General features: G+C 44.3%; 5 protein-coding genes across 7 annotated transcripts; 4 read left to right on the top strand and 1 right to left on the bottom strand.

Moving 5' to 3' along the window:
* Positions 1 to 1,827: 1,827 nt before the first annotated feature.
* Positions 1,828 to 4,641, top strand: apoea (apolipoprotein Ea). The gene is made up of 5 exons (XM_076754941.1): positions 1,828 to 1,870; positions 2,399 to 2,549; positions 3,318 to 3,605; positions 4,203 to 4,425; positions 4,558 to 4,641. The coding sequence occupies exons 1-5, from the start codon at positions 1,828 to 1,830 to the stop codon at positions 4,639 to 4,641; spliced, it is 789 nt and encodes a 262-aa protein (XP_076611056.1).
* A 1,381-nt stretch (positions 4,642 to 6,022) lies between these two features.
* Positions 6,023 to 11,464, top strand: msto1 (misato mitochondrial distribution and morphology regulator 1). Of its 2 annotated transcripts, none has more exons than XM_076754202.1 (14): positions 6,023 to 6,206; positions 6,946 to 7,075; positions 7,298 to 7,367; positions 7,544 to 7,619; positions 7,871 to 7,928; positions 8,024 to 8,177; positions 8,534 to 8,648; positions 8,802 to 8,936; positions 9,038 to 9,190; positions 9,543 to 9,674; positions 9,764 to 9,948; positions 10,084 to 10,188; positions 10,290 to 10,402; positions 10,494 to 11,464. In XM_076754202.1, the coding sequence occupies exons 1-14, from the start codon at positions 6,123 to 6,125 to the stop codon at positions 10,751 to 10,753; spliced, it is 1,770 nt and encodes a 589-aa protein (XP_076610317.1). In that variant the 5' UTR covers positions 6,023 to 6,122; the 3' UTR covers positions 10,754 to 11,464. The 2 variants fall into 2 exon arrangements, with proteins under 2 accessions (XP_076610317.1, XP_076610318.1); XM_076754203.1 differs by having other exon boundaries at positions 8,027 to 8,177; positions 10,494 to 11,309.
* Positions 11,465 to 11,507: 43 nt separating this feature from the next.
* Positions 11,508 to 17,020, bottom strand: srsf4 (serine and arginine rich splicing factor 4). Of its 2 annotated transcripts, XM_076754204.1 has the most exons (6): positions 16,830 to 17,020; positions 15,501 to 15,640; positions 13,851 to 13,957; positions 13,326 to 13,540; positions 13,002 to 13,079; positions 11,508 to 12,404 (listed from the first exon to the last, which is right to left on the bottom strand). In XM_076754204.1, exons 1-6 carry the CDS (start codon positions 16,934 to 16,936, stop codon positions 11,921 to 11,923), a joined length of 1,131 nt encoding a protein of 376 aa, XP_076610319.1. In that variant the 5' UTR covers positions 16,937 to 17,020; the 3' UTR covers positions 11,508 to 11,920. The 2 variants fall into 2 exon arrangements, with proteins under 2 accessions (XP_076610319.1, XP_076610320.1); XM_076754205.1 differs by lacking the exons at positions 15,501 to 15,640; positions 16,830 to 17,020 and adding an exon at positions 14,392 to 14,617.
* A 465-nt stretch (positions 17,021 to 17,485) lies between these two features.
* xkr8.3 (XK related 8, tandem duplicate 3) lies at positions 17,486 to 20,894 on the top strand. Its single transcript, XM_076754879.1, has 3 exons — positions 17,486 to 18,065; positions 18,659 to 18,846; positions 19,056 to 20,894. Exons 1-3 carry the CDS (start codon positions 17,740 to 17,742, stop codon positions 19,805 to 19,807), a joined length of 1,266 nt encoding a protein of 421 aa, XP_076610994.1. The 5' UTR covers positions 17,486 to 17,739; the 3' UTR covers positions 19,808 to 20,894.
* Positions 20,895 to 21,304: 410 nt separating this feature from the next.
* Positions 21,305 to 24,900, top strand: LOC143335487 (XK-related protein 8-like). Its single transcript, XM_076754955.1, has 3 exons — positions 21,305 to 21,698; positions 22,628 to 22,818; positions 23,794 to 24,900. Exons 1-3 carry the CDS (start codon positions 21,403 to 21,405, stop codon positions 24,588 to 24,590), a joined length of 1,284 nt encoding a protein of 427 aa, XP_076611070.1. The 5' UTR covers positions 21,305 to 21,402; the 3' UTR covers positions 24,591 to 24,900.
* Positions 24,901 to 26,188: the final 1,288 nt, after the last annotated feature.

The raw sequence follows: 26,188 nt of genomic DNA, 5'->3' as shown, positions 1-26,188 counted from the left end.
AAAATGTCCTCTTAGATGCCTCGACAGCAGATAAAAGAGGACAAACTGCCCTTTATGGTGGCCCAATAGGCAAGAAGATGTAATGCAGTGCCGTGCAGGCGCCCTTTTCTGCACTCTTATTAATTGTCAATAGCAAATCATCCAACACAGAAAGACTGTGCAAAATAAAAAGAGGGTCAAGAAACAAAGAGCAGCAGCCAAAATTGGAACAGCTGCATCTCCAAGAATCACATGCATGAAAAACCAATTTGAAAATACTGTATGTTATTATAATAATTTTCCCTGTATAACTTCCTCATGATGCTGACGCTCCTGTGTTAACAAAAAGTCTTTTTCTGCCTTCACCTACTCTTAAGATGCACAGAGGAGGGAACTTGCAGCATAAAGAATGTTTTGGCTTGTGGCCTTCATCAGGGTTGTGTGAGTGGATGAGGATGAGGATGAGGATGATCCCTCCTCTTTGACCTCCTCTTGCAAAAAGTCTTGAAATGGCCGCAGCTGCATGAAATACAATCAAACAATAAATAAAATCATTTCAAATCCTGAATATTTAAAGCAAGAAGCCGACAGAAAAATCACTGGATGCATTTTCTTATGATTTAAATAACCTTTAGAGGTCTGAAGAGGTCAAATTAGAGGATTTTGTGAGGAAGAATTATACTTTTTCTGCTTTAATATCCTGTTTATCATCTCACAACGTCTTTTTTTGACCCGATGACCCAGTGAGGAACCTCTGCTTTAGTCAAGAAAACATTGAACTTGTACATATTCATGCACCGAAAACTCATGTTACCACAAATCTCCTTCTATGGCCTCATGTCTGTTTATGTTTTTATCATCATCAGCAGCAGCAGCAGCAGCAGCAGCAGTGACCTGGTTTATCAGCAGTTTCTACACTGATGTCATGCATTGATTAGCCCGATCTGTACAGAATGTAGTTAATTGGAAAGTTTCCCATCTTATAAAAGCCGTATAAATGCAGACAGCAGTTGTTAAAGCAGACTATGAACCTGACCAACCGGACAGTGATATGATACAGAATGACCTTTGGCCTTTTCGCTGTCGGGCTATCAATGCCGCTGAGGCTGTGACGGAAATTCAGAGTCTCATGAGCAGAAAGAAGACAGAGTTTAATTCAGGGATCTGTCCTAAACTGTTCGTGCTGATATCAAACTGTTCCACTTTTCAATCGGAGGCTTTAACCTCGTGCAGACCCTGATCAGATATTTCGGGTGTTCCTAATTACCGCCCTGTGTTTGCATGTGTACTTTCAGTGTGCGACGTGGAGCCAAAACAACACACACAGCAATAAAAGGTGACAACAACGCAGTTCATGTTGGGAACTTCGGACGCAGGTCAGCAATCCTCCAGACATTTATTGGATCGCATCCGTGCCACCTAAACTGTATAAATAGTGAGTGACGAGCTCAGTCGGTCTCACAGACGTCACAGATCAGGATCATTGAGGTAGGTCACAATATTTCTATCAAACTTTAACAGCTGGTTGCTCCCTGTTTAAAGCTGAGTTAGTGATTTGTTTGTAATTATGTCAAATAATGTGAAATGTTTATGTTTGTCTTTGATTTTAAAGCAGTCGATAACAGCTCACGTTCATCACTCAAGAAGACAAACATGTCAATAATTCAGACATGATCAGACTTAAGTGTGATATATCTGAGCTAAAAAAGGTTCATTAATGTTCAACAGGTGAAATGCTTATCTGTGTGTAAGTTCACCATTAGAGTGACTGAAACCTGTCTGTCACTGCTGAGATCGTTTTAACCTGTTTATCATCTGATGCTCCAGGTGTCCTTACGACTGGTCATCATGAAGGTCTTTGCAGTAATCCTTGTGCTGGCTGTCTTCTCGGGTGAGTTCAAAACAAAAAAAAAAACTTTTAAATTAGTATTTAAAATCTACAATAATTTTTATTTTGCATAACAGATGTATGGGAGAAGAAAATTAATAAACAATCGTATTAACACTTAAAAGTATAAAGGAAGAACAGCCAAAAACAGCAAGAGAGAAAGGAATGAAGGAAGTAAGGAAGGAAGGAAGCCAGAGGGAAAGAAAGAAAGAAAGAAAGAAAGAAAGAAAGAAAGAAAGAAAGAAAGAAAGAAAGAAAGAGGAACACTGAGATTTCTGCTTCTGTCCAGGCAAAGATCACCACCCTGCTGCTTCTTTGGGGGCTTTTATTTTGAAAGTACAGCCTCCTCCAGGTCTTGCACACAAATAATAATAATAATTCAGAGCTGAAGGGAACTTCATAAATAAAAGGACACTTGTTACAGTCAGAGACGCCGTTTCATCTGTTATCCAAACATCCTCCACCCTGTTTTATTTCCCATGTAAAAACTTTAAAAGTGAGTATTTGGGATGTTTGTCTCCGTCCAAACAGGCTGCCAAGCAAGAAGTGTGATTCAGGATGAGTGGAAGAGCCGCTGGGAAGTCGCCGTCGACAACTTTAAGGATTATTTCACTGACCTGAGCTCGAAGGCAGATGAAGTGGTGAGCCGCATGAGGAGCTCCCAGATCAGCAGAGAGCTGGAGTGAGTTCACGTGTGGCACACCGATTTAACGTCAAGGAAACCTCTGACACTTCACATTTAGTCCAGTGAAGGATCGTCTAGACTCCAAAAGTGAGGCTGAAACAGACGAGATTATCATCAGTACACAGTTTATTTGCCATTTAGACCCATAAAAAAAATCTTAGGTCGCATTTATTGCAGGACAGTTAGATTAGTTAAAGATTAAAGTGCATAATAAGCTGATAACTGATGATATATAATAATTAAACGCTGACAAGGAGTACTTTGACTTTTGGTACTTTCAGTCCCTTTTGCTGATATGATACGTGCGGGACTTTTACTCATGATGGAGTATTTTACTGCGACTGTCACTGAAGTAAATGATCCTCATACTTCTTAAAGCTCTGTTTCTGTCTGGGTCTTTGTGTTCTTGTCAGACTGTGTTGGGCTGAAAAGCTTCAACATGATGCTGTCAGACATCCGTTTGGTTACACAACACACAGTCAGAGTGTGAGGAGGTGCTGATTGACACCTGCAGCACAACCTGGTCTCAAGTCCATTTTTCAGGCGTCTTATTTTGGACTTCTGTTTTTTTAGTCTCAGTCACCCCCAGACTTTCAGTTCAGATGAGTTTTGCTCCTGCAGATCGAAGCTTTATTTGTACATTTTTAAAGGAAATCATCTTGAATGACAGCTGTATTTGCTCAGTCTTGCCCCCTTTGGCTCCTGTATGCTTCACAAAAACACCCCAAAACATGCCTAAAGTCATCTTTCTCATCCCACCGACAGCACCCTGATCCAGGACAGCATGGCTGAGCTGGCCATATACAAGGACGACCTGTGCACCAAGCTGGCCCCCTATGCCCAGGAGGCCGCCGAGCGTCTGTCCAAAGACCTGCAGAAGATGGCCAACAGACTCCGCGAGCACATGAGCGAGGCCAGGGAGCAGATGGACAAGTACAGCCAGGAGCTGCAGACCATGATGGAGCAGAACGCCGACGACGTCAGGGGGAGGGTCTCCACCTACACCCGCAAGATGAAGAAACGCCTCAGCAAGGACACACAGGAGATCAAGAGGTGAGCGAAAGCCACTGCAGCAGAGAGGATGATGGGAAACTCGGGCCAGTTTCTCTGACTTCTGCTAACTGAACTCATGAGAACTTTAAATTGTTTTATTAGAAAAATTAAGACAAGTTTCAGTTTTCCTCTTTTTCAGTCAATGTTTTACAACATTTCTTAACAGCAGACCATAAATGTGTCCATCTTGATAAAAGCTGGAATAGAAATGAGTCAAAGACTTTATCATCATGTCTCTGATAGTCTGATACACTGCTTTACTGTTTTACAACTTCAGTTATTATTTAAGTAATTTAGAGATCTGCTTTCACTTTGACATTTTTTTTTCTGTTAATCAGTTTTTTTCCTACTTTGATTCAATGTTGTAAAACAATAAAACATGAACAGATTTTAATTTATAGACTTTGTTCAAACAATAAAGTCCTGGACTTCTTGTTACACAGTGCTGAATTCACCACTGAGGAGGCTACAGTCATGTCCTCTGTACTGATTCTGGTTAAATATATTATTATTTGGGGATATTTAAAGAGTTAAGGGGGAGTTAATTTTTGTCTAAATATCTTTAAATTGTTGTTGATGTTTTTACTCTTCTCTCAGACAAGTTGCAGACTACTTTGAGGACCTTCAGGCCCGCACTTCAGACAACATGCAGGAGATGAGGGCGCGTTTCGACCCTTATTTTGCTCAGGTGCGCGACAACGCCCAGGCCAAGATCACCACCCTGAACGATCTGCTGAGGTCGCAGATGGAGACCATGAAGGACAAGATTCAGACCAGCGCTGACGACATGAAGGAGAGGTTGCAGACCAGCGCTGAGAACGTGAAGCAGAGGTTGCAGACCAGCGCTGACGAAATGAAGCAGAGGTTGCAGACCAGCGCTGAGAACATGAAGCAGAGGTGGCAGACCAACACTGAGAGCATGAAGGAGCGTTACCAGAACATCTTTGAAGAGATGCGCTCCACCATGGAGGACAAGATGGAGGAGGCGAAGGACTGGTTTCAGTCTTTTGTCCCCATGGTCAATGGCAACATCTAAACCCTAAAAATGTCCACCACAGTCCACATGTGTCGCTGAATCAATAAAAACAAGCTGCTCACTTTATTGTCGTGTCTTAAAGTCCTCTGGTCTAAACCGCCTCCAGTGTTTGCACATGTTCAAGATTCAAAGCAGCAGCTGAAACATCACTTCTGGGGATGAACGTGAGAATTATTTTATTTCTCTACAAACTAAAACTGATGCCATTAGAATAATTTCAAACGCACTGTGATGTGTATGTTTGGATGAACTCAGCTAGTTCATATCACCATCATCATCATCATCCTCATCATATGGACATGACTTTACTTCTCTGTGACAATTTCAAAGTAAAAGCAGCAGAAAAGATTACAAAAACAAAACAAAGTTAAGGAAATACTCAAGGAGCTACTTAAATTACATAAATCATTGCTTACTATGCCACATGCTTATTAGATACATATATATAATTCAATAGAACAATAGAAAGAACATTTCAATGGCTGCTGTCACATCAAAGTTCAACTCCCATTCCCGTATCATGTAAAGCTAAAGATGGTAACACATCCTATGAGCTTCATATCTACTTATCTATAATGTGTTATCTGCATAGTGTGAATGCCTTAATACACATATCATGAGAGTTGTAATAAGCCTTTGTGATGCATATATGTTAGTGTATCTTATAGTCAAGTATGATCCTAGTGCTCACTACAATACTACAAATACTACAGGAGAACAGACTGAGTCTAAAATGATCTGAGTTTTTGAATCACTTGGTTACATTTTCAGCTCAATCTGAGGTTATTTTACATTTCTAAGGATCTGAGTTGACCTAATGTTCACAGTATACGCTCGATGCACATCCTACTTTCAATCAGTAGATTATGATAGTTTCTGACCTGAGGACAGCAGTGTACCATGCAAATCAAGGGCAGGACTGTTAAAGAATTTCAGTATTTAAAATTATGTAGAAGAAATAAAAAGGGGGGAAGAACAGAGATATCACTAAATATTATGTTGTACTACTTCAGGTGTTCTGCTTTTCTCTCAGTCTTATTAAAACGTCAGTAAATCAATCTTTGGTTTAAAACTGATTGTTTTGACCTGCTAAGTTCCAGTTTTCCAAACCCACAAACCTCTTTTATAATATTGTCATAGCACCACAATCATCTATTTCTTCTGTAATGATAAAATAAAATATAATCAATCATCATTTTCATTTTAGAAAACTTTGTCATACTTCTTTATCTTTCACATCGAGGAGACTAGCTTACAGAGACGGCACGTGAAGCTACGGCACGGTGAAACCACACGTTATCGACACGTCATTTCCGCATCCAATCACAGTTCTTAATGAATCTTCTTAAGCCAATCACAGAAGCCGATCTATCTGAGCCATGTTAGGTTGTCGCTGTTCAGTGTTGTCATTTGTAAACCATGTCCATCATGTACAAAGCAGAGAATTTTATATTTTATCTTGATTGTTGAATCCCGTCACGATGAGTAACCCCTGCAGAGAAGTCATCACTCTTCAGCTGGGACATTATTCAAACTTTGTGGGGACTCACTGGTGGAATTTGCAGGTGAGGAACACCGTAGCGTGTAGCGTAGAGCTAGCTAGCTAGCTTTGCGTGTGTTGTCAAACTTTTGAGACCTCACTCCGTGTCTGCTCTGAGCTGCAGAGGTGGCTAACGCTAGCACCACCATGAATGTGCATTTTATGGTCCTTTTAACAAACCGAGGACATGCTATAAAATCAAGTTAGCGCACAGGAGCTAGAACATAAAGATAGCTTTAGCCACCAGGATTTACGATGCTAAAGCTTCTAATTATGAAGTCTCGTGTCAGCAGTCTGTATGAGATGAGACAAACACATTTTTCTTAGACAGAAATTAGTGAGGTTCTGCAGTAATGCAGTAGATGTATATGCTTAATGAGATCTGGTTATGGACAGGTAAGAACAGGGTGTACAGGTGATGCACATGAACATAGACTGTGATGGTTTATTCTATAACGCACATACAATTAGGTGTCCAGCCCACATGAACGTGTAAAGACACAATTACCATTGCAGTGGTGAAACATTTGTCAGAAAACAATATACCTTGATTCAACTTTACATTGCACACATAGAACTGTGTCTTCTGTCCAAAGCTCAAAGCTGTAAACAAACAAACAAACAAAATGCTCAATATGTTGAAGGAGGTTTGATGGTGTGTTGGATAAGCAGCAGTGATGCAGGCGCTAATCAGTTTTATTGGTCTGCTAGTCGAGAGTTGTCTTCAGATTTGACATTTGATGATAACTCACTCTCATTTTCAGGATGCGGCTTTATCGTACGATCCGGAGACGCCACCGGGGGACGTCCAGAGCGATGTCGTGTTCCGCGAAGGACAGACTCTGGGCGGACACGTCACGCACACACCTCGCCTCATCGCCATGGATCTCAAAGGTAACATCTCCTGTCACATGATTTTTGATCTGAAGCAGATTTATTTAAATATAATTGACCTAATTTTTGGGGCATTTTGAGTGAAAAGTTTCCTTTTGTGTGCTGGTTTAATGTCTTTATCAGTGGGTTTATATTTGTCATTTAATGTCACGCAGTAACCACGTGTAGGATGTCTGTGATGCTTGATAAACTCACCTGCTCTCTGCTCTCACTTTAAAACAGGAAGTCTTCGGACTCTACGGCAGGAGGGACGTCTGTATGACCCCGGCAAAGACACCTCTGCTGTCACATGGTGTGTAAGAGAGTCGTCTGTGTGTGTGTGTGCATAATCAAATACTGTTCAACAACAGCACTCCTCACATGGTCCTACATTGACGGACATATTGGATTCCTTTCTTTCTTATTGAAGAGTCTTTGCATTTGAGGAATCTTTGTCGTTCTGATGTGAAAATGTGCTCCATCTCTCAGGGAGGGAAACCTCATGATGCACAAAGAAAGCCCTCCAGCGATGAACTCCTTCCTTGAAGATCTGGACAAGTTGGACGTGAGTGTTTATGGTTGAACGCAGCATCTTCCATCACAGTCTTGAGCCGACGATGCCAAGCATTTTGTAATAATGCTGACTCACATCTGTCTTTTCACTGTTCTGTGGAGAATTTAAATATGTATCTTGATCTTTTCTTGAGTGTTTTTTGGTCATTCACACGGTTGATTTTGGTATGGTTAGATATTTTCTGTTCCGCTCTGTTCTGTGGAGGTTGAGTGCTTTGTCCTCACAGCTGTTTTCGTCTCCAGAAAGGGGAGATCTTGGCTGAAGCAGATTTTTACTCCAGTTCCCAGCCTCAGTGTTCGGGTAAGAAAAACCTCAGCGAACCTTTTGAACTCTGCACGATAAACGAGATTTTGTCTCCAGCACAGCAGCGACCGCTCTGAAAACTCTCCCACCAGCAGGTGCAGTGAGGGTGGACACTGTGAACAGCCAGCTGGCTCGAGTCCAGAAGGCCTACAGGCTGGAGGGCAGCGTGAAGGTGTGGTCCGACTTCCTCAGGATCCACCTGCACCCTCGCACCATCTCTGTCATCCACCAGTACAACCACGACGGGTAAAGTGCAGAAAGTGGAGAAAATGAGGGAAAGGGAGTTGATTTCATGATAGTTTTCTCCTGGTAAAGAAACATAAAGCTTGAGTTATTGATTAACAATATGTCAGTATTGAACTGTTTCAAACGCCTCCTGCACAGACAGCGCAGTACCTGCTTTTCTCCAGTAGATGGCAGATGTTATGCAGATTTGTGCCTGAATCACAGACTTCTCTCTGTGGGCTTTCATTTGACTTTCACAGCTGGTTAAAAGTTTCTCCTTATTTAAGCTGTTTAAATGGTGGATTTTCTTGTGTTGGATTTAGTGGCTTGAGTGTGGATCTCAACAGCTTCACATTTGTGTATGTGTGGGTGTGCAGGGAGGCCCACCGTCTGGAGGCCTTTGGCCAGGGGGAGGCTCTCCTGCAGGGCTCGTTGCTGGAGGAGCTGGAGGACAAACTGCACTTCTTTGTGGAGGAGTGTGATTATCTTCAGGTAAGTCATCACAGTAAATGATTACTTTGTGCTGTATTGTATTGAAAAGATGTAGCATTTCAGGTTCATCAGTCAACGGGTTAAAATTTGTTTCCTAACATCCTCTTCACACATCTCCTTTTCTTCTTTCGTTCCTCTCTCGCTCTCTCTCAGGGTTTCCAGGTTCTATGTGACCTGGCTGATGGCTTCGCTGGCCTGGGGTCAAAGGTCACAGAGATGCTGCAGGACTCTTACGGTGGAAGAGGCATCCTAACCTGGGGGTTAGCACCTGTCAGTCACCCAAATTCAGTGAGTCAAACCTCAGTCTGCTCAGTATCTCTGTGACTTTTTTATCGTATTGCTTTGATGTTTTGTAAATGTGAACTTGTGGTTTTCTTTCTGTTCACTAGACTCCAATGAAGGACCTCTACCACCAATTAAACTGCACATTAGGGACAGTCCACCTGGCCAGTAACAGCTCCTTCTTCTGCCCGCTGACCCTGCGTGGAGGACTAGGCAGACGACCCTCCTCCCCCACAGCGTTCCCCCTCCTAACTTATGACGTGAGCTTTTTTTTCCTTTATCACCGTATTATTATCATTAGACTAATATATGGTGATCAGCAGCTTCCACTGGATCACATTTGTGCTCTCAAGACCTTTTCATGGCCTTATTTTGAAATTTTAATTGACTTCGTTTTAATTATAGTTAAATGCATAAGAAGGGCAACGCTGTCTGACCTCTGAATTTGCACCACATTGTTCTGTTAAGACTTCTAAAACTGCATCAGAATTAATTTTCTTTTAGATTTTAGACGTGACGAAGGACGTTTGAAGACTCAGAGGTGCAGTTATTTGTGTGAATAAATGTAAACTTCCACTAACTGACTTGGTCACTGTCCCTCCTGTGTGCCAGCCCTCGCTGTGGTACCACAGCAGCTCCGTCCTGGCTTTGGCCCTGGATGCCCTCACCTTGTCTTACAGGCTGAGGAACAACAGCGTCCCCATGTGGCAGGTGGCAGACACACTGGCTGTGTCTGGGAGAAAGGTGACTTAGTGCTGCGGGGTTAGCCCTCCTCCTCTGTTTGACGTGCTCTGTGGAGGAGACTCTGAGCTTACGGTGAATGTAAATTCCAGGTGGTGGCTGCTTATGGTGCCGTCCCCTTTCCCATGATGCACGGCAGCTCTCTTCCTGACGCCCTGAGTGCCTGTGCAGATGCGTTGCCGTGGAAACCTCTATCAGCTTGCCCTGAAGCCGGCGACGGTCGATGCTACGGCCAGTGGGCGTCACTCAAAGGCTTTGAGGGCCAGAGACTGATCAGGTCAGAATATACAAATAAATTAGAGCTCAATACTTTATTTTAAATATAAGAAGTAAATGTATCTGAATACTCACTTTCCATGTAAAATGAGTAGGATTTTTACACAAATCTGTGATGTGCTGGTCTTTCCATCAGCTCTCTGGCTCCAGGGACCAAACCACCCACTCCTCTGCACAGCCTCCACAGCGGGGAAGACGTCCTGGCCACCTACATCAGATCTTTCTATCCCACAGCGCCTCTGTGAGTCCCCACGCCGTCACATGCTGTGAACTAACACATCATCGCATTTCTGTATCTTCACATTAAACAAGATATTTTAACCCGACTCTTCTCTCTCCCAGCGCTCTGCAGTTGGCGTCTTCTCCCAGTAAGCTGACACCTCCTTTCCCTCAGATTTTCAGTCAGTCCCTCGGTGCTCGGGGCTTCCTGCAGAGCCAGCCCCGCCCGCCCGGCGGTGAGTGCTTTTCTAATTTCATTTTACTCCTATCTGCCTTGTTCTCCCTGTCTCATTTTTGTAGCTTTGATGCTTTGGTCTGCCTCTGCAGCTCCGGCCCCTGTGGTCTCCTCTGTGCCCGTCATGACGTCCCTCCAGTCGGGTCCTGCACTCGGCCCGTGGCTGTCTGAGCTGCACTGTGCCACCAGCGCTCTCGACATCCGCCGCGTGGCCCCCAGCTTCCTCTCCCAGGGCCCCGAAATATCCGACTACAAGGAGGCCCTGGAGCAGTTGCGCCTTCTGGCCCGGTGTTACCGTGATGACAGCGGCGGGGTGATGCGCTCTTCCTCAGAGGAGGATGATGATGACTGACAGTGGCTGTCTTAGGCTGATGACTGCTGACCTGGCATCAGCCTGTCTGCTCTGTTTACCAACATGCATGCACTCACACAGACAGAGAGGTGAAGAGGAGCTGAGCCTCAGTTTGTGAAGGACCAGGACTCAATGACATGTAAGAGAGAGGAGAGGGGAGAAAGGAGACGCAGACCGAGCTTCTGAGGACACTGATGAAGGAAGATTTAACCCCCAGAGGAGACGTGTAGTGTTGAGGAAGGTGATGGATGTAGCATCATCAGACTGTGGTTACATTTCTGCAAATGACTGTTTATCTGTAAGTGTTTTATACCAAGTGTTCACTATAAAATGACTGTATTTACGTAAAGAGACGCAGTTGTCAAAGCTCTGTTTTGGGCCCAGCTTCATCTGACCATTAATTCACTTGAAAGAGCAGCACAGATTTTGGCAAAGTGCACTTTAATGTTTTCTCATGATCATATTGGAACCAGCTGATCTCATCACCACAGTGAGCAGCTGCCAGAAAAACCTAAATGTCAGGTTTGTATTAAACAATTTAAAGGCAGCAAACACCAGCGCTTTGTGTTTTTGCTTTATGGTTTGCAAAATTGGAATAATTTGGGCAGACAGTTTTAGACATTTAATGATGATCTACCTACGATTAGAAAGTTAGTTTATGTAGTTAAAAGCTCAATCAATACCCACATCACTCAACTTGAATCTGTTGCCAATAAAAAATAAATAAATAAATAAAACACTAAATCCACTGAAATGTAGAACAGGCATTTTTTAATTTGAAATAAAATGAGAAGGATTTCACAAAAGGTGAGCAGATGTTACAACACTTTCCCATCCAGCATTTTGACTAAACAGTATGCTTCTACGTTTGATTTAAAAAAGGCTAAGACACATACCATCATTTAAACTTATAAAACTGAGATTTCACCCTGTTATTTTACAAACATCTCCGTACAAGACACTTCTAATGGGGGGAGAAAAAAATTTTAAAGTCAAGTGAAGCGGAGTAGCATGTGCATAAAGGACATCGAGTCGAGTGCCTGGTATTCTACAGCTATTTATCAAAAAACAGGAGGCGGGGATAGTGTTCTGGGGTCTGGGGAATGTAAATGGAGGACAGGGGAGATGGTGGGGTGAGGGCGCATGACAAACAGTCCAAAATCTGAACTAAGAGCGGGAACGGGAGCGAGAACGAGACTGGGAGCGGGATTTGGAGCGGGACTCTGAGCGGGAGGCGGATCGGGAGTGGGAGCGAGCTTTGGCGGGGGAGGGGGAGCAGGATTTGGATTTGGACTTTGATTTAGACCTGGCTCTGAATTTGGATTCAGTGGGTGAGCGTGAACGGGAGCGAGAGCCCCTCTCGGGCTCGCCACCTTCGTCGTCACTCTTCGGCGGCTCGCGGCCCGCTGAGCCAGATTTCCTGGAGCGATCCTTAATTCCTGAACGAGAGCGAGACCTGGAGCGGGATCTGGAGCGGGAATCCTCCTTCTTGCCCTTCTTACCTTCTTTCTTGCTCTTTTTGCTCTTGGGGCTGCGACTCCTGCTGCGATCCTTGTTCTTCTGAGCACCGTTGCTGCGCTCTTCTTCCTCCTTCTTGTTCTTGCCCTTATTCTTCTTGCTGCGGGATCGGCTGCGGGAGCGCGAAGCCGCTCTGTGGACAGAACCAGATAGAAGAACTTTGTGTCATTTCACTTCTGTGCCCAACTTTTTTATTTTGAGGCTTTGTTAAAAATGATGACTATGAGGCAGTTTAAACACACGATGTCCTGGCAGAGAGAGACTAAAGACCACGTAACCGCTTCCATTAACCTAATCCACGGTCACAAAATACACCCAGGGAGGCTGAGGCAAAACAGCAGCTGTGAATATTAGGCTACTACTTGCCGTCACTGGCTGTGTGCTACGTGCGTACGAGCATTAGCACCCATGCACTTTTGTGGCCTTGTTAACATCTATTTATAGAAACATCTGCTCTCATCTTACTGCTTACTAAATGCCAATATCTCTATGTGGTTCTTAAGAGGTGAGCTGCTGAGAGGCTTAAAGGTGGTAACCCCCGTGTGTTACTGTGCAGTGGCTTTTGGGAGACAGAACACATATTTTGGTCTCTGAAGTCTGCGTGAAAACATGCACATCTACCTTTTCGGTTTCAAGACAGTTTGCTTTGAGTGTTTACTGACAGCTCATTTCACTGTGGAGATACCACGTGTTTAGCACATTATCCTCTGTTAGAGTTGGGATTCCTCACCTGGAGTGGGAGCGGCTGCGACTGCTGCTCTCACTGTGGCTGCGGCTCTTGCGAGACCTGCGGCTCCTGGAGCGGGACCTGAGAAAAACGAACAATTAGCAACAGTCAAACGTCCTACAGGCCAACTGCTGGGGTGAATGTTCAGAGGCTTTTTTGGTTGCTAGGCCAGCTTCTCCGTATGCTCTTCACTCCTGCGTATGAATCACTGCTTAAAATCATCATTCTGTAAAGCACAGCTGAACCTCCTCATGCACCCTTGCTATATTTAGAAACATCAACATGCAATCACGAAGACGGGTATATAATTACAGTGATGTGTCTCACCTGGAACGACTGCGACTGCGTGAGTAAGAGCGCTTGCGTTTGGCTCCAGGGCGGTCCTCGATGAGGCGGATCTTTCTGCCGTTCACTTCTGTGCCATCGAGCTTCTCCAGAGCCCTCTTCATGTCAGAGTAGAGCCTGAACTCGATCACTCCCTCATTCCTGCGGCCCTTGTGGGTGTCGGCGTAAGTCACCTCCCCTGCCTGCCTCATGTAGTCCTTTAGAGAAATGGAAACACAAACTGTGAACTGAAAGTGGTGATTTATTTGAGATACTGAAGAAAAGCATCTAAGATATGGGGGGTAAAAGTGCAGCCTGCACTGTAGTCATCTACTGTACTATTACTTCAAACGGTTTTGGAAATGCAACATCCATCAATCTTGTAACATTGGTGACGATTCTTATGTCATATACTTCTAAATTTAAAGAACTAGACAGCAGATCAGCAGTCAGAGACCAGTCACAGATAACATTTATTGTGTACTACCTATTGGCTCTGGGCATTACCTAAACAAAAACTGTACGTACCTTCAAGTCCTGCCAGCTGCAGCGGCTAGAAAGATTCTCAACAATGAGCCGATAATCTGTCCTTATAGGTGGACCATATCTGTCTCTTCCCCAGCGTCCATATCCACCTTTAAAGGCAACAAGGAAAAGGCAGATAAAATGAGGACCATAAAGAAACAGAGATGGTGCATTCATACTAAGCTCCAAGCTACATGCTAAAAACATATGTCAATATTCATCTGGGAAAGGGAAACAAAGAAGGGGAAAAGCAAAGGTGAAAAGAGACTTAGGAAAAAAAAATCATTAAATCCTTTAAAAAAAATCTAATTATTTCTTTCTACAAATCGAAATTTTTAAAAACCTAAACCTAAGCAACAAAATGATAGCTTCAAGAATTTTGGTAAAAAAAAAAAAAATCTCAATAGGCCTATTTTCTAAATAAGAAAGAAAGTCAAAAACATAACTGATCGAGGAAGTACTTACGGTGAACTAAAGCAAGTTTCTAAGCTATCCTATCTAAAAACATTTCACTGTTACAAAACATGTTCTTTTTTTCAGGCACCTATAAGAGCTGAACCCACATCTGTTCCTAACCCCATGGCATCCTCACCACCCGGCCTGGGCCTAATGGGAAAAGCGGTCTTCATTCACAATGGCTCCCTTTTTTGGTCTGCCCAGGGGCCCAGAATGGTCAAACCACACTCTTGGAAAGGGGGGACACCATGGCCAGCAATAGGGGCAGGCAGTCAGCAAAGGACTCTTTCAATTAAAACATTGAGGTTCTTTGTTAAATCTTTACCTTTAAATCGACAATCATTTTATATAAAATAAAAAACGGAATAAGACATCAATAGATTACAAGATACTTGACAAATAGTTATCTTACATATTCAAATTCAGACATTTATATCCTTTCCATCAGTAAGCCATCTCCCCATCACATATTCACATGTAACACTTCCAATCCATCATATGGAAATCCATAGATTTGTCATTGGTGGCTCTGATGCACACAAATTTAATCACATTATGCACTGATAAGGAAATGTCCTCCCACGTTCATTGTTCAGTTGATAGAAAAGCTGTTAAGTGCTGTAGTGAGTGGTGCTCATACAATGCTGACCGGTTTGCAAGACAATATAAAAACAAAACTGGAGTACCCCATCCAGAAAGACAGACACACCCATATGGTAAACAGGCCATTGAAAACTTGGGGGGCTCATTGAGACCAGGATAGCAAAACCTGATGAAATTAACATGGAGGGTGAATGAGTGTGTGTGGCTGAAGGACAATCAAAAACTGAAATGAGAACAAAAGGAGTTTCATTTAAAGATGTGCACATTAACATCCAGAAAAGAGGACAGATTCTGTTCAGACACCAGGAGCAGAGATCAGGTACCAGTAGACCTGGGCCATACTGACCAAAGCTAGAATTTACCTATTTTACCTCATGTCTTAATACCAATAAAAGGACCATATGTGTGGCCTGGTTCCAGACCTCTCAGTCACTACCCACATCAGAAATTCAGCTGATATAGCGGATATAAATTAAATGCACATCAGCCACCAAGGACACCTTAAATTTTGCCCCTTTTTGTTCCCTGTAATAAACAAAATCCCTCATCAATGACATTATTCATGTAAAATACATTACTCTACTGAAGACTTACTTCTTCCACCATAGCCTCCATCACGACGGGGTCCCTTGGTGTGTTCCACAATGACTCTTTCTCCACACAGCTCCTTGCCGTTCAAGTCATACACAGCATCGTCTGCGTCACGGGGCTCATCAAATTCAACAAACCCGTACCTTCATGGAAGAAGAGAACATGTTAACGCAGGGTTAAAACAAAAGACTCTGATAACATGCGTGATCAAGAATACTGCAGAGGTCACTGGTGAAGCACACCCCCTTCAGCATGTGCACCAACACAACAGCCAGGAAGGTCAAATGCTGGCCATAGCAAATAACCTAATAAAGGTGTTCTTAAGCAGTGGGTCCCCGTTTCAGATGTGAACAGGTGATTCTTAAATAATATAGAGATGTCATTCACAAGTGAGGCTTTGGAAGAGGAAACATGTAACCTTCCAACCAGATTAATCAATTGGGACAAATTAATGCAAAATAGATAATAATAATACTAATATTGCCAGACGGATAGTTTTACCACGAGAGTATCGGTACAGTTTCAACAATCGAAGATTCGTCTGCCATTTTCAAGCTAAGATCTGTGGCGTTTCACATGTTGACAATTTCCTCTTTGCCTCTCACATCGTGAGCACATTTGGTTTCGGACTGGTAGTCAGACAAAACATGACGCTTGAATGTTTCTTTAGGGGTTTGAGGGTGGTACCGCGCCTTTTCCCTAAATTCTGACAAATTGTTGACCAAATGAATAATCGTGAAAATGGTTAGGCCAACCAGCAATCGTAACAGTTATTTCCAGGAACTACGCGTGGATCGGACTAGCTGCAGCTCCAACGTTACGTTAAAGGCAGACGCTAACTGGTGGACCGTTTTCACGGGAAGGCCATACTGACGCTAACCTAAAACTCTTTTCGTAATGCCATTTTACAAATAGGTGTGCACGTTTCTAGTAAAAGGTACATTCAATCTAAGGTTGCACCACGGCTGTGCTTAACTTTACACGTTTAGTTAGCCGTTTGATTGTACACACCGTCGCCTGTGACATTGCCACGTCTAACATTAGCTTGCTAACGTTACTAAGCTAAGCACGGTCGAAACAGTCCAAGCTTTACACAAACGCTCACGAACACTAGTATTTCCTTTAGCATTGCATCGAGAAAACCAGCATTTAAGGAAAAAATTAGACCTAGCCGTAACTCACGTTCGATGATTTTTATTTGTAAATATCAAGCATACCAGCTAAGCTAGCATTAGCAGGCCGTGCCCGCCGCAACAAACAAGGCCCAGACTACAAGTGCGGCCTGTGAAGACGTTAGCCCCAACGGCAATCGACAAAGAGCATCAACGTTACCCATTTTTCAGGTCGACTTCGAGTATTTTCCCGTAGCCTTTGAAGAACCTCTCCACGTCCTTTTCTCTGGCTCTGTAGCTCAACCTTCCGATGTACACTCTCGACATCTTTTTAACTTGAGTGCGTTGCCGAAATGCGCGATCCGACCAGAACAGACGGAAGAGTAGACGGATGAGGCGCGCGGGTGCACGGAGACATGCACACGCTCCTTTGATACGATAGGCCGCGGCTACAGGGGGAGTGACTTAACCTTAAATGGCTCTACGCCCTGAGTTTAGTCTCTCGGGTAGTCCCATCATTTCCAGGCAATCGACCAGCTGCTTCAGGTCAGCATTTATATTAAATGCAGTACAGCACAAGGCTGGAATGAGTGACTGGCATTTTTGCGCAATTTGTGACTTTTCTTTGCATTCTGCTTTGAAATTTATTTAAACTGAATGATGGATTGATTATGAATAAAGGGGAAAAATGCCTTAAACGAGTTAATCGATCAGTTAATCGATTAATAGTGCTCCACGTGGACTATGCGGTGTGGTCTTTAAATGTTAAAACCTGTCCGTCCCGGATTTTCTGCTCCGTCGCTTCACGCATAAGCCGCGGTGGGCGGGGCTAACAAAGACACACACAAGTATCATTACAAACACTCGCTGCTCTCCTGTGTGGCGGTTATATTTGTTTTAAGGCCACCGTTTTTACCAAAAATATGCCTGCAAAGTTTTAATATTCCTTCTTGCAGTGAGTTCAACCTGCTGCTCAAGCGTTAAAGTGCCGGCAACTTTTTGTTCAATGGGTTGAAGAGTTTTAAATCGCTTTTCGGGGGGAAATAACGGTACACGAAGTTAGCCGAATGTTAGCTTCCCAGCAACAGGTCGGTCGGCCGGTCAGCGTCAGTTAACGGGGGGAAACGGTAATGGAGCGCGCGACTTTTTCAAAGTACTCCTGGGTCGATTTCGTCTTCTCCGTGATCGGAGTGTGTACCTTCTTGGTCGACTGGGGCTCCGACGTGTGGGTTGCCGCCGAGTTTTACTGCCGGGGGAACTTTTTCTGGTTCGGGGTGCTGGTCGGCCTCATGGTCCTGTCGTCTGTCGTGGTCCAGATGTTCAGCTGGTTCTGGCTCAAGTATGACCGAGAGCTGCCGGGGTTCAGTGCGCAGACCGGCGGAGGAACCGTGCTCTTCGGGGACAAAGTGAAGCTCTCCTGCCTGTTACATGTGCTGCAGCTGGGCTTTCTTTGCAGGTAAACAAAATTTATGTAAATGTTAGCAAACCTGTTGTATCGGTGAAATAATGCAACTTAAACCATGCAGCTAATCACTTGATTGATTGGACAGTCTATCTAGCTAATTGGAAGTATTAATGGTAGTCTGGCTGATGATGATTTCTTAATATGTTGAAAGTGTTTCAACAGGTTACAACGCCTAACCTGATGCAAACGCAGTCACACAACAACTGAAATTATACCCTGTAGAGATATTCCCGCGCACAAACCTGCAGGAGTTCTTCTCTCTGTGCATATTTATAAAAAAAAAAAAAAACTGGATATGTGTGCAGAGTTGTACAGTCAAGCAGGTCGGTAACAGCATTTGACAGGTGCTGTGAGACATTTATGACCATGAACATAAGTGTCAGGTGTGGCAACGAGTTAATCCGGGTTCTCAGAAGAGAAGTGAATGCATAAAATGCACAAATAATGAGTTAATGATGTATGAAAAGCTCAAAATATGGGTGAGTCCGTGCTGTTTAACACGCTTAATTCATCATGACAGACTGCTTCTTGAAAGAATCTGTCTGTCAGGTAACAGCCATCCTCTGACATATTCATGCACGCAGGCACATCTCCGCCATACGTCAAGGCTTCAGGGTTTGGTGGAGGAAACAGGAAGGGTCTGAGTATGCCGTTTACCTGACACACGACCTCAGCATGCTCCGGCTCATCGAGACGTTCTGTGAGAGCGCTCCTCAGCTCACCCTGATGATCTATGTCATGCTGCGCACAAACAAGGCCAGGACCGTTCAGTGTGAGTTGTCTTTCATGTGACTTTCTTCCACCCCACAATAAAATTAAACAGCTGGCCATCGTGTTTTATGTGTGAATAAAAGTAAACGCAGTTGAGATTGTAAAAGCACACTCCATCTGGGTTGTGGTAAGTCAACACAACCCACCGTTGCGTGCTGTGTACACTTCCTTTTGGTTGCCACACTGATGTTTTAACTTCTGCGTTCGCAGTTGTGAGCATCGCTGCATCGACCACTTCCATCGCCTGGATGGTGGTTGATTACCACCGCTCCCTGCGCTCCTTTCTCCCAGACAAAGCCAAGCAGGGCTGGGGTTCCTCTTTAATCTACTTCCTGTGGAACCTGCTGCTAATCGCCCCCCGTGTGGCAGCCCTCGCCCTCTTCGCCTCTGTCCTGCCCGGGTACATCGCCGCCCACTTCCTGATGCTGTGGTTCGTCTTTGTGTTGTGGGCCTGGCGACAGAGGACAGACTTCATGGACAGTGTTGCCGGGGAGTGGCTCTACCGGGCCACCGTGGGGCTCATTTGGTATTTCAGCTGGTTTAATGTAGCAGAGGGTCGGACCCGAGGCAGGAGCATCATCTACCATTCCCTCATCACCACTGACATGGGAATCCTGCTGGTGACGTGGTGGTGTTACAGGGACCCTGTCCAGAGTGAGCCGTACGCCCTCGCTCTGCTCATCACTCTACCTTTCGCCTACCTCCTGGGTTTGCTCTTCAAAGCTGTCTACTACTGCTGCTTCCACCCCAAGCTGTGGAGGCCCCCGGTGAGGGACCCAGGACTGCCTGACGATCTGCCCGACGCAGAAGTGTCCTTCAGAGACTTTTCCATCCAGGACGGCACCCTGTCGTCCCAGCTCCTCAACAAACGGATGGCCTGCCACGCCACTCATTTTTACTCCGGGCAAGGAGTCATGAGGAGCACTGATAGCACAAACAGAGCGGATTTGTCACACCTGTGATGTCTGACTTTGTGTCAACCTCGTACGACTGATAAATGTTACCTTCTGTTGTCATGATTGACTCAAACAGTCTCCTGTTTGTGTTATTCATCACCTGATGCTCCACATACTGTGAACCAAAATACAGGCTCAAAAACAGAGTGGGCAGTATGGATGGAGACACTTCACAGTTTATCTTATGGTATGAACATTTCCATTTCTCTCAACTCTACTTGAATATAGGGCAGTTTTTAGTTAAGTTAGTTCGGTGTTTTATTTGTTGCTTTTTCTACAAAGCAGATTGTATTGTGCCATCTTCACATGAGGGGCAGACAGCTTTTTTTTTCATACATGCTATGTTATCATATGTGTTTGTTGTTACTGTCGTGTTTCCTTGTATTTCCAAATACAAACTGTCAGGAAATAAGAAAACAGCCTTGTTTTCTTTTCGACAGCAAGGCCAAAAATAAACAACATGAAACAATTATTTTACCTGTAATAATATACTGAATAGCCAAAACAGTTATTCTGCTGAAGTTTTGATTTGTGAGGGTTGTACATGAAAACACGGGCCGTCTGAATGTGTGTGTGGTGTTTTTGGGTCATGTTACAGCTGCTGCTACTGGGACCTGCTGAAGGACTTTGAATGTAGATTTGACCATAAGCTTTTCTTTTATAACTTCTGTGTTCTGTTACTGTGTTAAAGCTGTTGCAAGGTTTGATGGGGAACTGGTTAAATATTGATGGTGTAAAATAAGCCAAGTGCTAATTCTTTACATGTAAAACACTTGTTGTACACTGTAGTCAGTCACTGTAGCCTCAGGAGTCGAGCAGGTACGAACCCCTGTGTTCCTTTTGCGTGTTCATCCACTGTTTGTTTAGCCTGGCGTCAGGCGCCTCTGTTTACTTCAGCATCAGAGCTCTTTTCTCTCTGTGTGGTGAATAAAACGGTGCTACGTTATTATTCCAGACAGCATGTTTTCTTTAAATCTTATCAGGCGTCCTGAAAGTTCTCTGAAGTTCTGTTTTGTGTTTCTTTTCACGTGCTAAACCTCGTCCTGCTCATCTCTGCAGAATGTTGATGAAAAGCGTTGTGGATTCACGTCGTTGCTGAAACCAAAAGTCAAGGTCACTGCTGGTTGTTAATCTTTTACCTCATTTGCCATGTGCAATCATTAAAGTGGTAACTGTTGTATTATCTGTTTTAACTTGTGTGTTTCTGTCGCGTACACACCTGATGATGCAGACTACAAACTGTCTGATTTGTGTAGTTTTTTTTACAGTAACATTACTTGATTAAAAAAAGGGAATACTACACAGCTTAATTGTTAAAGTGGCAGCTTTCACTGTGTGTGTTATATGTATGTAAACTGTCAGTTATCATGTTGCTACTGTATGCCTTTAAGATGTCAAGTCATCCTGAAGGAGGGTCCCTGTGTAGGAGGAGTTACACAGTATTTGAATACTGAACCCTGTGCTCTTTGCTTACTTTCAGTTGTCTTTCAAACCCTCTGAAGTTAGCCGTGACGTGTTAACAGCTCTGTCCTGAAGTATGTCGCTGCACCAGTCGCAGACATTTCAGTGGGATATGTGAGAGTTTCGGTCTGACAGGCACAATGGGTGTTTTCAAGTACTCCCCGGTGGATTTCCTCTTCACTTGCGTCGGTCTGGTGTTCCTGCTGCTCGACATCGGGCTGGACATGTGGGCTGCTGTGACTTTCTACCAGGAAAAGGCCTACGTGAAGCTCTCTATCCTGCTGCTCTTCCTCCTGGGCTCGTCTGTTCTCGTCCAGGCCTTCAGCTGGCTCTGGTACAGCTACGAGGGCTTCAAGAGGGAGACGAAGGTTGAGAAATGGCTGAGCCGGGGCCAGCTCTTGGTGCTGCATGTGCTGCAGCTGGGAATCTACATCAGGTTGTGTGAGCCTTGAATACTATAATAATCATGTGTTTTTAAAGTGCTTCAGGCTGTTTTTCCCTCTGCCGAACTGGAAACTGCTGGAATGAATGCAGGCGAGTAAAAAATGTGCAGCTCCACCCTCATTTCCACTCACCTGCTCCTGAAGATCCATTTACGGGAATTGCAAAATAATCTTAATGGAACAACTGGGCGGCACTATCATTCTGCACTGTGGCCTGCGTCCAGCTTTGGGTGGTGTGTGTGTAGTGTGTTGTTTCAGCATGCAGTGAATCTGAAACCAATAGTCAAGTCATCTTGTTCTATGAATTACATCATAAGTTTCATTTCCTATGAGCATGGCGGCTGACAGGATGTTTTATTACACCTCCACGCCGGCGATGGTTGTTATGTTTTTAGGTCGTCTGTCCACGCAGTGCGTCAGGAACACTTGAAGGGAATTTCCTCAAATTTGGCACAAACTTGGGCTGAAGGATGAACTGGTCAAAGGTCACAGTGACCACACACAACATGTTTTTGGCCTTAACTTAGGAATTCATGAGCTAATTATGACAAAATTTCACACAGATGTCTCATTGGTTAAATTGAGGTGATGGTATTTTATGTCCAAAAGGTCAAAGGTCAGCTTCACTGTGACATCATAACGCTCTCTAAAAACAGTTTTCTGGCCGTAACTCAGGGGCAGATTGTGACCATATTTCACATTCACAGTCACTACAGTGATTCAGGTTGGTAGAAACATGAGTCATACCACAGTTTCCTCCTTTGAAGGAGATAATCTGATCATCTGTGCTGGGCTGGTTTTGCTGAAGTGGCTCCTGTTCATCAAACATTAATAAATCATGTGTGACACCTGTGTGGCTCCATCAGCCTACGGTCCTTACAGTGGTTTTAACCGCGTGTTCTCGACCCCTCATCCGTTTCAGGCACGCAGGCGTCGTGGAGGTCTCTTTACGCAGCTTCTTCTCGGAGCAGCCGGATCCCGAGGACATCTCCGTGTTCCTGAGCCACGATCTCAGCATGCTGCGGCTCATAGAGACGTTTTCAGAGAGCTCCCCTCAGCTCGTCCTCATGGTCACCATCATCCTGCAGCGGGGCCAGCTCGATCCCGTGACAGGTGCCGTATGTTACTATGGGGCTCACGAGTGACTGAATAATAAAAGGACCAGTGTGGATCCTGATGGGATCATTTAATATTTTACACTTTGGAGTTCTTAAATGATCTCCTGATGACATAATGTAGTAAAAAGTATTTATTTCAGAGTTATATTTTTATAATGTACTGTAGTATTTTGAGGCGCAGCAGGTAGTGCGCGTGCCTCACAGCAAGAAGGTTGCTGGTTCGAACCCGGGGTCGGGCAGGGCCTTTCTGTGTGAAGTTTGCATGTTCTTCCCGTGCATGCGTGGGTTCTCTCCGGGCACTCCGGCTTCCTCCCACAGACCAAAAACATGCTCATTAGGTTAATTGGTCTTTAAATTGTCCGTAGGTGTGAGTGTGAGTGTGTGAGTTGTCTGTCTGTGTGGCTGTGTATGTTGCCCTGCGATCGGCTGGCGACCGGTTCAGGGTGTACCCCGCCTCTCGCCCATTGCTAGCTGGGATAGGCTCCAGCCCCCCGCAACCCCGAAATGGGATGCGCGGGTAAAGAAGATGAATGAATGAATGAATGTAGTATTTGAACAGCGTGGTATTGTTACTATTCTTTACCCTTAAAAGTACTTTATATTGCAGATAGCTTTGGTTTAAATATATGTATTTTTTCCAGTTTTGAGATCTCTGAGATTTCCAACAAAAAGGTGAATTCAGTGCTGCGGATCTCAAAGCTGAAACAATATCACAGGTTTTCTGGGTAATTCTGAGAAAGAAGTGGGAGAAGACGGGTCACTAATAGCACAGAAATGAGGAACGAAATGACCTGATTGTTATGTCACAACGGACTGACCCTGATTCCGCAAAATGATGCAGCATCCTCCTCGCCGTAGGTTACTCTGCAATCTCTGCGGTTTGCAGAAGCTGCTGAGTGCCACACTTCATCATAGTGAAAGTAGACTCAAAGCACTCACATCCATAAAATGGCTTCTCTCTCTTCCTCAGTGCTGAAGGCCGTCGGCTCGGCCTCGGCCATCGCCTTCAGTGTCACCATGTACCACCGCGCCCTGCGCTCCTTCCTGCCCGACAAGAAGCAGCAGCCGTTGACCTCGTCGGTGGTCTACTTTCTCTGGAACCTGCTCCTCATCTCGTCTCGCCTCGCCGCCCTCGCCCTGTTCGCCTCTGTGCTGCCCTGCTTCATCTTCACACACTTCTTTTGCTCTTGGGTGGTTTTGTTGTTCTTCGTCTGGCGATCCCAGACTGCCTTAATGGACAGCCTGGGCGGGGAATGGCTTTACCGAGCCACCGTGGGCCTCATCTGGTATTTCGACTGGTTCAATGTGGTGGAGGGGCAGACGAGGAACAGGACTCTGCTCTATCATGGCTACATCCTGGCTGATATCTCCCTCCTCTGCGGTTTGTGGTGCTGGCAGATGAGCACTGAGCCGCCTTATTTTGAAATTTCACACCTGTCTGCTGTAATCGTTGCCATCAGCGTCGTTGCAGTTTATATCCTTGGACTCTTATTCAAAGTGATTTATTATAAGTGCTTTCATCCAAACCTTTCCAAAGAGGAGCTGAAAGGGGACACAGATGAAAGGCCCCTAGCTGGAGAGGAACCTACCACCAGTACGGACCATAAGGATGACACGGACGAGGAAGATCCATACAGCGGCCCTCAGCTCAGGAGTGGGGGCCCAGGCGGAGACGTGGTAGATCGCGGCTGGCTCAGCCCGCCAGCACCCCACGCCGAACGCTGCAATAAAAGAATGAGGAAGCTGGCCGAGAACTTCTACTCCTGACCAGCATCACTTGACGTCCACCAGACGTTGAGGTCAGACTGAGTCATGCACAGCCTCAGTGCAGCAGCCTGATCAATGAGGATCATGAGGACTGTGACCCCTCGCTGGCCACAGGTGTAACCTCACCAGAGACCAGTTTTAGGTTTAAGTCTCATAAGCACTTTCCTCACAGCATTATCTGTCTGCAAAGTACACAAAGCCACCAGTCATTATTTAACCTGTTTTCCTTTTGAAGGATTAGTACCAGATACTAAATGTGTACTGAAATACCTTTATGTTCACTGAAGTACTCTGTGATCAGTGTAACTGTTCCTCCTGCTCATACTATATATATATATAATTCTTTTAAATATTTATACTTGATATTCTGTCTTCAGTATTAAATAACTATTTTTTACAGTAATAAATGAAGAAAAGAAACTTGAGTCTGAAACCTTTTTAAATTTATTTACACTGTATTGAGTGTCTTAGGTACACAGGAAAACCTTACAGGACTGTGTCGAGGTCACAAACAGCTACTGTGGGGAAAATAGTGATTATTGGAATTAAATTAGCATTGATTATTATGATAGTGTTCAGTTAAGAGGATCACATTCAGGCTCTCTACACGACCCTACGCGGCCTCACAGGTCCTTGACAATGAGATGAAATACATAGAAAATCAAAACACACAGCATTAAAAATAATAACAGCATTTGGCATCAGAAAGAAAAAGGACGTGTCGAAGAATAAAGCCCCTTAAATGCCGTATGGTCATTTTTCCGACCGCCGTGGAATACTTCTAAACAGACATGCAGACGAAGCGAAGAAATAAAACACATTCAACACGCAGAAGAGAACGCAAAGATCGCAAACGGTCTCTCAGTTTTCTCTGATGTGTGTCCGGACTGATAGAAGAGCCCGGCGCGCTCGAACCCACGACGCGCCTTTTAAATGCAGTAAACCGATCTGCGTTAAAATACTACGTGTTACAGACTGATTGTCTCTAAGCAAAGCGAAGCGTCTCACAGCAACAGAATAAATGCGATGTCCTCTCCGAAAGGAAGGAAACGTTGAATACAAAGCAGGCGCGATTGTGATTGTATGAAAAACGTGAACGCATCGTCACTCCAAGTTGATATATCTAAAGCTGAATTATCTGATAGCAAAGTAGCTGTTAGCCATCTTAATCCTTTAAACACTGAGCAATCAACGCCGACATTTCCCCCCAAAAATGGATGAATACAGTGCAGACAAGACAATCAAATAAAAAAAAAGTCTAGAAACAGCAAAAAAAAAAAAAAAAAAAAAAAAAAAGTCTCCAGCACTTAAAAAAAAAAGTATCGAGTTAAAAAAGTAAGATAACACTTTGGATAACAGAACAACGCAGTGATACATGTATCAAACAAAAATCTTACACATTTCCCTTTGAGATTATGCATACAGATGACGGTTAAAGGCACAATATAAATATGCACAGTCACGCGAGGCACACAGACAAATAAAATACACATTCTTAACGGTCAAGCTGCATGTGTGTAAATAGGAAATCTTCTTCAGGCTCAGTATTGTTCAGTCGTAATCTCATACACACAGACGGGGGGGGGGGGGGCAGCAAT

Source organism: Chaetodon auriga, chromosome 17, assembly GCF_051107435.1.
Source record: "Chaetodon auriga isolate fChaAug3 chromosome 17, fChaAug3.hap1, whole genome shotgun sequence".
NCBI classification, from domain to species: domain Eukaryota; kingdom Metazoa; phylum Chordata; class Actinopteri; order Chaetodontiformes; family Chaetodontidae; genus Chaetodon; species Chaetodon auriga.
The sequence above is the reverse complement of the archived record's forward strand: the minus strand, read 5'-3'. Positions and strand labels throughout refer to the sequence as shown.